Genomic DNA, 14809 nt, shown 5'->3' on the forward strand with positions numbered 1-14809 from the left:
ACAGGCTGAATTACGGAGTCGCTCCCACGTAACAACTTAAAGAATTTCATTTCAGAAGATTGTAAATTTATTTATTTTTCTTTTGTTCATTTGCATTAATTTTCTTTCCTAAAATTGCAATTTTTAAGACTAGCAAAACTAATATTTTTCACGAGTTTGGAATTTAATGTAGAAAAGTGTTCATTATATCTAAGTTTCGAATTAAGCTGCAGACGAGATTGAAAGTTAATCTGTTCGATGTCATTCATTAATATACGAGTCTGTATTTATCTGTAATGAAAGCAAAGTTCCTGATGGAAGTACAAGACGATTTGGTTTCTTCTTATTCATCAGTCTATTCGGTTTGTACTCATTAATTAAATGTGAAATATTTCTCCAACTTAAATTCTCTGACCATCTCAAATAATTATTCTTTTTCGTTATAATGGTGTCTGTATTTTATTAAATTGTTGTTAATTCTACATATTAAAAGGTGATTCAAAAATGAGTTTGGAATTAAAGCAAAAACTCATTTGCTTAATATCTGATCAAATATCTTGTCGTGTTATCCCCCCCCCCAGTTCTTTTGTTTAAAAAATAGAAATATGTATGTAGTTGTTTTAAAATCGAAATACTTGCATCTTTTAAGAAATTGTATAAATATAAGACTTTTAATAATAGAATTGTTTTTAGGTGCTATGCAAATAGTATTTATTTCCAGTTTATTGTGTCTAATACGTACGTGTGTTCTCCGGCTGGTTTGTCTATTTTCAGGGGGAAAAAATAGACTCCGGTTAATTCCATAAAGTCGTTGTAAATATTTCTTGCATTTGCTATATAAGGTTCGATCTTGTATATTAATTAAAATTAATATAAAAGATCTTTTAATTAAAAGGTGTTTTTAGTTGAGTTATAGAGTCAAATGTGAAATTTCGTACATCTCCTGGTTATCTCGATTTCGAGGATTGCTATCTTATTTTGAGTAGTCCGGGCTATTTTAAATCAATATTTTATGTTATAAAAACATTAATGAATTTAAAGTATTTCACTTGTTGTTAGATTACATAATAATAATAAACAATACTTGCCAATTACTTTCGCTGCAAGAGCTGATTTTGTATTCGGCGTATAAACGTTTCTAAGACAGCGCAACTTATGGAGTTGAGTCCTGAAGACAGTGTACTTAAAGATGCACTGAATATACCCATAAAGCATGCACCACGCAATCCTGAAAAGTCCTGGAAAGTTTTCATTATATAGTAAGGAAGAATATGGAAAGGGGGAAAAACATTTCACGTTATCTACATGATTTTTTAACTGAAATATTAAAATTTGAACATTGTGATCAATTATAAAAAGATGCGTTTCGACACCATTCTGTGTATTGTGACGTCATAATAACGTCATTTATTAGCAGATGATCGAACCTACAACTCATTTATCATACTATTTATTACCATTTGTAACAGATTTCGTTTCGAAATACTGTGTCCAATTTTACCACTAAAAATGGTTCGATTTAAATCAAAATGAGAAAGATTCTACGGATAATTTCAAATCATTTTGTCCAGAAAAATCAGCCACATTTGAAATAAGCTTGGCTGTACTCGACAAATTTTATTAATATTCTCAAATACTACATTTCCTCAAAATTTGTCCAACCAGAATGACGAAATAATAGTAACATGCTTATGTAATAACTGACAGAACAAATGTAACCTGTACTACGCATTTTTTTTAAAAATAAGACTTTACAAACTAAAGGAATTCTACAAGTTTGTTCAGAGCAGGCTTTTACCAATACCAATGCTTTATACGGAATTTGAACCCGAAATCTTTGTAACGAACAAATAAATTACAAACTGAGCTACCGAATAGTTTACAGAAAATAAACGTACACTATCTTCTGCATTTTATATTGCCAATATTCTCTACTTCTTCTGTCTTCATAGTTTTACACATATTGGATAACTGTATATTATAAAATGGTTTACATTTATGTGAAAAAAAACCTGTACCTGATTTGGTCTATCCACTTTGGTGACACTGGGAAACAATGTTGGATTACAGCCTTGAAGATTGGCATAGATGGCTAAACCGGCCATTCCAGTACACAAGATGAATCCGAACATTAAGGTGATACTGCAGTATAAAGCGCTGAAAACAGAATAAATATACATTTAAAGCAAAGCTGACAAAATAGGTACTAAAACTGAATTTTTTTTTTTCTAAAATAAATTAAAAGCGATTTCTGTAGATAAAATCTTAACTATACAACTTGAATAGTCAGGTAGATATATCTCAACGTTTTAGCTTAAACCCAATCGTTCTTTGGACAGCTTAATATACAATCACTTCGCAAGCTTTTACATCAGAATAACGTGCAGTAGGGTCGCCCCATTATCTTTCTTGAAGAACAAGCTACAATATATCTCTTGTTCTCTTTGTAGATAACTTTTAGGATATTGTAGACATCGTTGTAATCCTGCTTACAATGAAATAAAAGTCCAGACTGTGTTTCACCAGTAGCCAGGGTGAATTAAATGGGCGAATCGGATATAAAACATTGGTCAGGGAATTCATGTAGTCTGTTGGCAGTTTGCCCGAAACGAAATAAATGGAAATCTGTCGCGTAGTAGATTATTAATGTAAAAGGTTCCGCTAACCATATTTCTTTAAGATTCTGTGCTGTCCGAAAAATATAAAAACTCAATAAGGAACTTTTTTTTTCATATCTTGTTACCTGCTTGGTCGATATCACATTCAACATCCCATTCTGCTAAATGTTTATTTTGTTTTATTTTATTTGAATACATGTCTTTAAATATTTTTCGAAAATAATAATTGGAACATCTGATGGAATTCATAAAACAATCTACCTTCTGAAATACGATCAAGGACCGCCAAATTGAAAGGAGTCACTTACCATTTTGATTCCTCATAAGATCGTACGGTTAAGTATTGTTGTATATGGACTTGGTTTGATCCAATGTAGGTCAAACTGAAGAATATTCCACCAAATAAAGCGCTCCATAATGTATAACGGATGGTTAGGTCATAATCAAAACTAATCAAAAGAGAAAATAATAATAATAACAATAGTAATGAAACAAGATTAGAAAGAATATTCAAGATCATTAAAAATATTTTCCCCAAACGTTCTGATCCCCCAGTCATAAATGATTACAAAGCTTCAACTCGCCTCTTATAATCAATCAAAATTTAAAAAGATACTGCTGGTAGTTTTCTTGGTGCTAAATCTGACGACGATTTGAACGAAACGGCCAGCACACCGTCATGTTGCTGGCTTGCTGAATATGCACCAGGTCCTTGTTCCTTTTTATTCTTCATTTTCAGTTCTTTAAAATTTTTAATTTAGTTTTCTTACTTCATTTTTTTTTTATTAATGTTTTTCGGCTTCTTGATAAATATTTCTACTCACAGTTATTCGTTCTTCATCTTCGACCCTTCTCCAAATTATATACTGTCTACAATTTAACCAAGTCCTGTACAATATTATCTTAACTTTAAAAAAATATATACACGGTTATTACAATTTAATAATCCTTTAACAGACTTGAATCTCATTTAATTAATATCTATTTTTATAACCTAGTCTGGATAGAGGGGCAGCTCCATTACCAAAATAGCTTTTTGCTTTTCCAGGTTAAAATCAAATAATAGGAGCTTCATAAATTGCTTCAGATAAATCCAGATAATTATTAACTACTAATAATATTTTTGTAACTTCATTAGCTGCATATAACAAAATCTACAGATTTTCGAAATCTTAAAAGACAAAAGGCGTTAGCTGATTTATTTATTATTAATTATAAAAGACAACAATAATTTTTCGCAAAATGCGAAGTATATAAAATTTGCAGTTGATTCATTTGGTTCATCCGTTATACGTATAGCATCTCCAACATTTGATATTTGTAATCATTAATAAACTTTGAATAGTAATTTCATTTTCTACAGGCTGTTAAATATCAATGAAATGCATCTGTAGTTTAAAAAAAATAATAATAATTGTCATGATGTTGACGTGGATAATACATAATTAATCCATGAGGTCATCATACGATGACGTCGATACACTACTGTTATGAATTTCATTTTTTTATTTGCACAGGGTGTCCCAAAATTCACGCAAGATTTAAATTTAGCGCCATTTGTGCGGTAAAGTGTTGCCAACGAGAAAAAAAAGACAGCGTGACAGCTGACAGTTCGGAATAGTGATTTAACTTCAACTGTGGAAAGATTAATTAAAAAATTCAAGGAAACTGGATCAATTAGTGATCTTATACACTCTGGCCGTCCTTCAACAAGTCGTTCAACAGAAAACATCGAAGCAGTTCGTGAGAGTGTTGCTGAGGGTCCAGGAACATCAATTCGGCACCGTGGTCTTGAATTGGGCATTTCGAGAAGCTCTCTACAGCGTATTCTCACGAAGGCTTTGCATCTTTATGCTTACAAAGTTCAATTGACTCAAGAACGGAAGCCTACTGACCACACACAGCGAAGAGAGTTCGTTGAATGGATCATGGAACAACAACAAGCGGATGCTTATTTTTCGAACAAAATCATCTTCAGCGATGAGGCTCATTTTCATCTTGATGGCTTCGTTAATCGACAAAATTGTCACATTTGGGGTTCAGAAAATCCACGAGTGATTGTTGAGAAACAAATGCATCTACAACGTGTCACTGTTTGATGCGGATTTTGGGCTGGAGGCATCATCGGTCCATTCTTCGAAAATGCGGCTGGTAAGGCAATAACAGTTAATGGTGCTCGCTATCGCGACATGATAATCCAGTTTTTTGTGCCTAAATTGCAAGATATAGATGTGGACGACATGTGGTTTCAACAAGACGGTGCCACATGCCATACAGCCCGAGAAACAACTCAATTACTGCATGAGTCATTTCCTGGTCGTGTAATTTCCCGTTTTGGTGATCAGAATTGGCCGCCCAGATCATGTGACTTAACGCCGTTGGACTTTTTTCTTTGGTATTTTTTGAAGTCTAAGGTTTATGCCAACAAGCCCACGACCACCCACGCCTTGAAGGAGGAAATTGAGCGCTGTATCAACGAAATTCAGCCACATTTATGCAAAACGGTCATGGAAAATTTCGACAAAAGAGTGCCAGCAAAGCCGTGGAGGCCATTTACCCGATATGCTATTCCATGCATAACCCTATACTGTATACTTGATGAATCAATAAGAAATTACAATTTTTAATTAAAAACCTGTGTTTTCTATCAAAATTACTTCTTGCGTGAATTTTGGGACACCCTGTATTTGGATATTTAATAGACATTAAATATTATTAATATCGTGTTAATCATGAATTAATTAGTAGCATATTAATTCTATTTCTTTTATTAATATAAATAATATTAATGGATATTTAATATTTTAAAAGGACGTACATTGGTGACGTGAATTTATTCAACCCCTCCACAGTCACATTTTTCAAAACGAACGTTTAAATGATCTAAATTGAAGGCATTAAATGTTACAAAACAAGAAATTCATCTACAATTTCTCTGTTGTGCATTACCATCTAATGAAGTAATCTGCAGCTAATCCAGAATAATGTAAGCAGTACCTTATGCCGGCCTATTCTCTAACAGCTAATTGAATATATGAAGAGTTGGGGTAAATTTCTAGGAAAAGAGACAAATATTTATTAGTATGGCTTTAATTTACGGTAATTTTGCTTCCTCTACCAACCCCTCTTAACCGAATAACCTTTTATTAAAGAGAAAGCAACTGTGTTTATTTCAAGAACAGATGGTGGTGGCAGAGGAACACCTGTAGGGGTTTACATAGTGTAATTAGTATCCAAAAATTAATTCTGTTAAATGGAACCATCTGGTGAGCATCAGTGTAATATGATATTTATATTGCTAAAATAAATACCATCCATACTTACTTGAAAAACTCCACTCGTTTTCCAGCACTCGCTACTGCCAATACTTTGCCGATCCCACCGACATCCGATGTACCTTTGAGGATGACAGCAAATATAGTGATAAACATTGGTGCACACTGGAATACGCTGCTCCATAAAACGGCTTTAATTCCTCCCTAAAAATATTGTGAGAATAATAATAAAAGAAAATGTTTCGAAAAATAATAAAGATTTAAAACCTTTTTTTTTTTTTTAATATTTAGCAAAATAAGCTGTAAAAACACATTAAAATATGCATTTTGATTAGGCTTACCAGAAAATCGTTCAAACAAAATAAATAAATCAGACATTCTTATTAGCTGAGTTGTACTATATGAGCATTTTAAAAATAACTGTTTTATCAGGATAAATAATCATAAAATAATTTTGCTATAAAATATATAGGATTATATAATATTATTTATTTTTCTTTATCTATTTCATTTTTTTTTTAATTTTAAATCTATAATTTATTATTTAATTTAGACACCTATTAATAGTTCACTTAGAATGAATATAACTTCTTGCTCAAGAATTGTTTTTGTGAAAGAAGAATGAGCGGACAGGATTGATTAGAACGGACGTGTTACTTTTGCCTGAGCCTTATTACATTGCATACAAGGTTTCTCAGTAATCTCACGTTGCACTGGTGCTAACACAGTGTGATTCCTACTGTCTCCCCATCTGCACGAAATGTGCAAGAGGTCAAATGGCCGGCAGGCCCCACCCGCAATGAGGACCAGTGGTGGTATTAAGGTTTTATAGAGAGGTAAGTTTCTAACTGTGGCCAAGTGAGATATTGATACTCCTTTTCCCAAATTAGTAGGTTCTAAGAAGACTTTGCTAGTAGACCAACTCAGTCTACAGGACAATTGCTGGCAGGCTTCAAGCCCTGCGGGATTATACATTGCTAGTAGTCCGTCTAGGTCTACAGGATACTTTGCTGGCAGGCCCCCAGCCCTACGGGATTATTATACTGCTTTTAATCCATTTCTGATGGCAGGAAATCGCCATTTTGACATGGACAACATCAAAGATCACATCCAGATCCTTAACAAGCAGCAGTCTCTAGAGGTACTCAAACTCATAATAAGCAAATTAGAAACTGACTGGCCAGGATTTATAAAAGAGTATATTCACTCTAATGATCAGGATGGAGAGGAGGAGGAGAATGAGATCTCACAAGAGGATCTCATTGCTGCTCTGTCACCAAAATCCCCTGTCAAAACATCTCTGAAGGGGAGCACTCTAACAAAAGAAGAAGAACCATAGATGATCAGATGGATGAAGACATACCACATTAGAAGTCCCAAGGAACACCGAAAAGGTTCCACCAGTAATACAAGGACAAATGGACCACTGTCACAACAGCCCTTAGGGAACACAAAATTGCATATTCCTGGGCTAAAAATCAAGATGGAGTCAAAATCCAGCCAGCCTCAGTCACTGACTACAGACAGCTGACAAGATTAATGGATAACAAGAGTCTTCCATATCATACTTTTGCTTTACCCAGTGAGAAAAATCTCAAGGTTGTGCTTCGCGGAGTGACCGAGGGTGTCACCTGTGAAGAAATTACCACTGATCTTATGAGTCGGAACCTAACACCAGAGAAAGTGAGCAGGATGCTCAGGGCAGATAAACGGCCAATGCCACTGATACTCGTAGAAATCGATAAGACACAGAAAGAGATTTATGAACTAACAACGATATGTGGCCTCAGAATTTCTACTGAACCACTAAGGAAGAAGTCGACAGCTGGGCAGTGCCAAAGGTTTGGCCATGCCCAAAAACTTTGCAAGGCAACTTGCAGGTGTTTAAAATGTGGCGATGGCCACCAGACCGTCATGTGTACAAAACCAAGATCCACTCCAGCTAAATGCGCCAATTGTGGAGGGCCTCACCCCGCAAACTACATGGGATGCATTACACACCCAAATAACCGAGGGTTATGAAAAACTACCCTTCCAACACAATTCAGTGATGCTCAAGACAGCCGTGCTAGTCACACCCCAGTCCAAACTATCTCTAGCCCGACAACTCAAGAAAGGAAACAAATGCCTAAAACTTATGCAGAAGCAGCATGAAAAAATGCTACTCCATCTCATGACCATATAGGCTCAAATCTAACATCAGTACTAACTGCCTCACTAGCTACCATGTTACAAGAATTCATTATGACGAATCCTTCGCCGTCCTCCACGAAAAGATTCCTACAAGGTACCCACTCAATTCTGACAGCCCTCAACAATGAATTGAAGAAAATTCCATCCTAACTCTCTCATGATCACTGCATGGAATGCCAACGGACTCAAAAACCAAATTCTAGAACTACGAGAATTCTCTCACAGGTATAATACTGATAAATGAAACACATCTCAGACCAGCTAATAATCCCAAATTACGGAACTATACTATGTACAAAATAGATAGACTCACCAGCAGTGGAGGAGGAACAGCTATATACATTAAAAGCTACCTAAGCCACAATATTCTGACCAATCCCCAAACCAAGAATCTAGAGATAACAGGCATTGAAGTTAATACCAACAATGCTGGCAATATCAAAATCTATGCTGTATATAATCCACTCAGCATTCCATTGCTGGTATCTGACTTGGACTCCATTCTCGGCTTCACAGACTCCATCATCATGGCTGGTGAGTTTAATGCCAAACATACAGCCTGGCATAGCTCCACAATCAACGACAAAGGCCGAACTCTAAACCATTACTCAACGCAACATTCTATTGTTGTAACTGGACCCACAGAGTAACTGGACCCATCATAGCTCAACTTGAAGTTCAGATGTATTTGACATAGTCGTCCTCACAAACATCAGATACCAATATCAGTTGGAAACAGTAAATGAACTTTCGTCAGATCACAACCCTATTCTGCTTCAACTTGGTACACAAGAACAATTCTCCCCTCTACTCTTTCATATCTTGGGACAAACTCTCCAGAATCCTACCTGATCACATTGGCCCAGTCTCTGCTATTCACACTAAAGAGAAGATAGAAATGGGTGCAAACAACTTTACCAGTGAAATCAAAAATGCAATAAAGTCAATTATCCAAACTACAGTCTTTCACCCTAGTGGACGGATCCCCGAGGAAATCATGGATTTAATTAGACTGAAAAACAAAACCAGAAAGAGGTATCATAACACAAGAGCCCCTCAAGATAAAGCAAATTTGAATAAATTAAACAGACAAGTCCATGAAGCCCGCCAAAAACATCGAAACCAAGAATAGGAATCTAAGTTAATGAAATTAAGCCCTGAAGACAACTCCATATGGAAGTTTCCGAGAACCTTCCGCACTAAAAGACAACTTTTACCCCCAATTCAAACCACGAAAGAAATAGCTCACACTGATAAAGAAAAGGCAGAGGCTCTGGCCGACAGTTTGGAAACTCAATGCAACCCCTCATATGAAAATTTGAACATCAATCTCATCTACAAGATTCACCGCAGAGTTAGGCAGGCCATAACACAACAAAAAGATGACCTAGAACCTCTCACACCTACTTCTCCAACAGAAGTTATGTAAACATTATAACCCACCTGAACAACAATAAAGCTCCAGGCTCAGATGGAATTACAAACAAAATAATTTAACTACCCCCCGGAAAAGCTATTGTTCATCTAGTCAGCATAATTAATGCCATCCTCAGACTCCAGTATTTCCCTTTAACATGGAAAATAGCAGATGTCACACCAATCAAAAAGATGGGAAAAAACGCTTAACTCCCTGAAAGCTACAGACCTATCAGTCTTCTGTCTAACCTTGGAAAGATCGCAGAAAAAGTAGTCCTTACTAGGCTTCAATCACAAACGGACCAACTACATATAATCCCAAATGAGCAATTTGGATTCAGAAAAAACCACTCCACCGTTCAGCAGATCCAAAGACTGATCGAATACATCTCCGAAGGCTTCAACCGGAACCTTCATACAGCTGCAGTCTTTTTAGATGCTGCAAAGGCTTTTGATAAGGTGTGGCATCAGGGTCTTCTCTACAAGCTCATCACATTCAATGTGCCTACTAATCTAGTTAAAATAATTCACTGTTACCTCAGAGACAGATACATGCAAGTCAAAATAAATGAAACTGTATCAACCAGACGCAAGGCTCTGGCAGGAGTGCCGCAGAGCTCGCTCTTGGCCCCCTTGCTGTTTTCTATCTATATTTCTGATATCCCTCAAAACCCAAGCTCAACAATCACTGCATTATATGCTGAGGACACTGCATTATTAGCAAGATCTCTCAGCCCCAAACTAGCTATTAAGAGACTCCAAAGCAGCAGTCATACGCTGGAAAGATGGTTTATGGACTGGAGAATTCAAACCAATCCACAGAAGAGCTCAGCCATACTGTTCACTAGAAAAAAGCCTCAAATCAAGGAAGGTATACATTTACTAGGTGTTAAAATCCCATGGCAGAATACAGTCAAATATCTCGAAGTAATTCTGGATAAAAAACTACAATTCACCAACAATATAGAACACATAAGTTCAAAGACATCCAAAGCAATAGCGCAGCTCTACCCCATGATCAACAGAAAAAGTAAATTCGATACTCAGAACAAACTGCTCATATACAGGATGGTAATACGCCCAGTCATAACTTACGCATCTCCTGCGTGGAGTCACACAAATATTCAAAAGCTGCAGAGAATACAAAACAAATGTCTGAGAATGAGTTTGGATGCTCCGTGGTTTATCAGAAACTCCCAAATTCACAGAGACGTCAACATTCCCTTCATTACATCTCTCCTTCATGACTTAGCTGAAAAGTTCTTCATCAAGACAATTAATCATCCGAACCCACTCATCAAGCAAGCTTCAGACTATAATGAAGCAGATTTCTGCAAATACAAGAGACCCAAATCAATTCTATGCTCAGCTGAACACAGTTAATCTCACTGCCCTTTCAGGGCGAGCTTAAAGCTCAATAATTTTCCACCCAAAGAAAACTTACCTTTACAGATGGAGGGGAATATGAAAAGCATTTATGCTTCACCCATCAAAACAGTATCGTTCTGCATTGTTTTTGTACTGGAAAGAGTACGCTTTCAACTTATCCTCTATTTTAATAATAATGATAATATTTCAGTAATAAAATTATATATTTTAATTTTAATAATAAAAGTATATATACTACCAATACATAAATTTTAATAATAAGATTATATATACCATCAATACATAAATTATTTTAAATTTTAATATTTTAATTTTAATAATAAAATTATATATACTATTAATACATAAATTTTAATAATAAGATTATATATACTATCAATATATAAATTATTTTAAATTTTAATAATAAAATTATATATACTATCAATACATAAATTAGTTTAAAATAAAATAATATCCTCTATTTTAATAACAAAAGAATAATATATATTATCAATACATAAATTTGTTTAAAATAAAGTAATACACTTTATATAATAATAATGATAATATTTTAATAATAAAATAATATATACTATCAATACATAAATTTGTTTAAAATAAACTAATACACTTTATACGATTCTTAAAGAATACATAAAAAAACAAAGTATTAATATTAATAATACATAACTTCTATATATTGAATATAAATAAAATATTAAGAGTCCTTATAAGAAATAAGATTAATGTAATAAATAAATGTTTTAAATCTCCCTTTACTAAATCATAACCAGTTAAAAATTAAGCCTAATGAATTCGATGAACCAAAGAAATGAAATACTTGCCATAGCAATATAAAGTGTACAAGACAAGCCAATGAACATAATCGGAAGCCACCTGGACATTCCTGAAACCTTGCTAATTTCCAATGATGCAACATACAGCACGGTTACCAAATACATAAGCTATAAGAGAAATCATCTTCATTAATAAATAATTCACAGTTAAACTTTTCAGATCTTAATGCGTTTCAATCTTTTTAAAATCTCCACACAGGAGATATACTTTCTTTAATTTTTTTTTCTATCTTATACATCTCTTTTATCATCGCATGCATACTTGTTTGGACTCCAACTTACCATCTGTAACGTGAAGATAACACACACACACACAACGTCTCGAATGATGTTACCAAATCTTTTCTGAAGATACTGTAAAAAATAAATTAAATTTTAAAAAAATAATAAATAAATAAAAAGATTAAAATTTGTGAAAAAGAATAGCTCCCGGTCGAATTATTTTTCATTTTATTTTAATTCTGTATAATAACGAAAAAAGAATTTATTATATGAAATAGCAGTATTTTTAATACCTTAGATTTATTTCAGAATTTTTTCTTTTTAATCATTATTTTTGGCCTGATTTTTTAATAACTGATTGTGTCTTTCATTTTTCATAATTTTTCTCTTTATTTTTCCATAATTAATTTTGTAATAAAATTAATTATGGAAATTACTTACTCCAATTTTCATATTTTTTGTGTTTATTTTTCCCATAATTCCTTTCGTCTTTCATGTTCTATCGTTATTGTCATTTTTTTTTCGTTTTTGTTCATTATTATTATCTTTTTCCCATAATCATACTTCGTATAATTGTCCATCATTTATTTATTATGTCTTCCAAGGACAAAATAAAAAGAATAAAAAGAAAAAGAAAAGACTTTGTCCCTTCTTTCGCTTTAATTCATCCTCAGGATGGTTCTGAATTTAAAATTAACAAAAAAAAAAAAAAAAAAAAAATTTAGTTGAGAACTGCATTACGAAAACTGCTGACTAAGTCCTGCTCGCCACCTAGCGTCAAAAAAAGAACAAGAAATTGCAAAGATTTTATTTATACAAAATATTCCTGACATTTGGATAATTTTTTTTTTCAAATGAACATCAGATTAGAATCAAAAATAAGATGTTCAGTTTTAATTCATCGTATAGATATCCTTCTGTCACAAATAAGGACAAAAAAAAAAAAAATCTCCTAACCCATCTACTCGAATTTTAGACATGTTGTCCAATACCAATGAAATTTTCATGAATTAGCATCCGGAGTTTATTTAGAATTGTCGTAAATCTATTTGTACATAAAAATATGACCTTTCCTACATCGAACTCAAAAACGACGATCCCGCCGGGTACTTTTTACGGCAGATATTTAAACTTATGCGCAATAGAGATGATCTAGCCTACCCTTCCCTATGAATAATATATTTTTAAGCTCAATCTGCATCACTTTGACTGACTTTAGCCATCTAATCGTAAAAGAAACTACTTAAGATATTAAAGTTTTTCCCTTTTCCACGCCTAGAAGGCGTATTTGATGAGCGCAAGAAAACGTACAAGAATTACCCATCAGCGGTGCGAGAATCTGCGACCTTTTACTTTAGTACAAGCGAGTTAGGATATTAATGTAAAGAATTCAAAGCTCCAGACAGAAGCTTATGCCTTCAGGGCACTAGACTGCCTTAATGTAATAGCTAAAATTCACTTAAAGTGGACTCAGAAAAAAAATAATAAAGAGAAATCGCCATCAGAAGCTAATCCATTAAAAAGTTTAACCGAATTCATTGCAATCAAGTTATTTATTATTCATACACATATAGAAATCGAAGTCTTTTATTGGTACAGTTGAGCACTAGATGGCGCTGCTAACAACCGCAGTCATTGTTAGACTCGCAATTGTCTAATCTTGTATGCTGATAATTGAAGTCTAGATGAATGTAAAGAAATGGGTTTTAACGTAGAAAAAAAAAATTGAGATTCTTTAATAACATTTTAGAAAAACGTTAAAAGTCTACAAAGCAGAAAAGTTAAGTAGTTAAAGATACTTTTTTTCTTTGTGTATGTGTTGTAGTCTAATATTTACCTCGTATGCAGTGGACACTTGAAGATTATAAAACACTGGCAGATACACATGAACGGCAATGATTCCTCCAGTAACTGCACCCCTGGCGTTCACAGAAAGTTGAGTCCCGTACAAGAAAATTTCTGCAGGGTAACTCAACATCGTTATGCCAGACAGGAATGCTGCCATTAAGGAGAAGGCCACAGGAGATGGACCCATGTTTCTTGCGGTCAGGAAATAGTCGAGCGTTGATTTCTGTTTATCTTCTGAAAACCCAAAATAACATCCGAAGGCGCTAGAAATGGGTAGGGTTATGACTATTACCAAGTAGTCTGAAACTCTTAGGCTTGATTCTCCCATTGTAAGAGTGGTAAAACTTCACTTCTTAAGAAGTTTCAATCTTTATGTCTAATCTTTGGTAATATGGCTGGTAGGTATTCTGAAAAATAAAATACGTACAAAATCACAGGAAAAAAAAAAAAAAAACGACGCAATTGCATATTATTTAAAACTGAAAACAATAAGAAGGCAAAGTGTAATCCATAAATGTAATACATAGTTTATTAAATGATGGGTTTTTATATAATTATATGCGAACACGTTGTTTTCTGATTTAAGTATTAAAACGTCTGCCATTTATGACTCACTTTAAGCTATAACAGAGAGTTATTGTTTATTTTTGTTGATAAATCACGAACTAATACGATTTGCTTATACAGTAGGCTTACTTATTGCAGATAGTTTAATTATTAGCATTTGTAACAACAAAACAAGTTTTCTTCATTTTAGAATCATTTGGGCAAATAGTTCCACTACTGGTTATTGTTTTTTCCCTTTCAGTCGTTTCCAACTGTAGTTGACGTTATAGGCAGAGTATTCCTGGTGAGAGTTTTGCAGGGTAGTTCACCATTGCTTCCCCCCCCCAATTTTATTCGGGCTCGAGACCGGCATATGGCCGGGACGTATTCGTGACTGTAATCCATGTGTGTTCATGGGGCCGGTTCTGGGGACGAAAAACCAGTTTCCAGGTGGAAAAACCCACTACCTCCGTATGAGACCGGA

At 34.1% G+C, this 14809-nt stretch overlaps 1 protein-coding gene across 1 annotated transcript; it reads right to left on the reverse strand.

The window, feature by feature from the left end:
- Positions 1-1861: 1861 nt before the first annotated feature.
- On the reverse strand, positions 1862-14107 carry LOC150105590 (sodium-dependent multivitamin transporter-like). The gene is made up of 6 exons (XM_090393985.1): positions 13769-14107; positions 11992-12063; positions 11698-11817; positions 5922-6076; positions 2906-3046; positions 1862-2136 (listed from the first exon to the last, which is right to left on the reverse strand). Exons 1-6 carry the CDS (start codon positions 14105-14107, stop codon positions 1926-1928), a joined length of 1038 nt encoding a protein of 345 aa, XP_090250111.1. The 3' UTR covers positions 1862-1925.
- Positions 14108-14809: the final 702 nt, after the last annotated feature.

Source organism: Typopeltis vanoorti, chromosome 6 (assembly GCF_054136105.1).
Source record: "Typopeltis vanoorti isolate ZY-2024b chromosome 6, IOZ_Tvanoo_1.0, whole genome shotgun sequence".
Lineage (NCBI taxonomy): Eukaryota > Metazoa > Arthropoda > Arachnida > Uropygi > Thelyphonidae > Typopeltis > Typopeltis vanoorti.

Coding starts and splice junctions, on each gene's coding strand:
- LOC150105590 (XM_090393985.1), bottom strand. CDS start 14,107: ATGGGAGAATCAAGCCTAAGAGTTTCAGACTACTTGGTAATAGTCATA. Junction 3,047..5,921: donor AAACGAGTGGAGTTTTTCAA/GTAAGTATGGAT, acceptor TCTTTTGATTAG/TTTTGATTATGACCTAACCA. Junction 2,137..2,905: donor TCTTATGAGGAATCAAAATG/GTAAGTGACTCC, acceptor TTCTGTTTTCAG/CGCTTTATACTGCAGTATCA.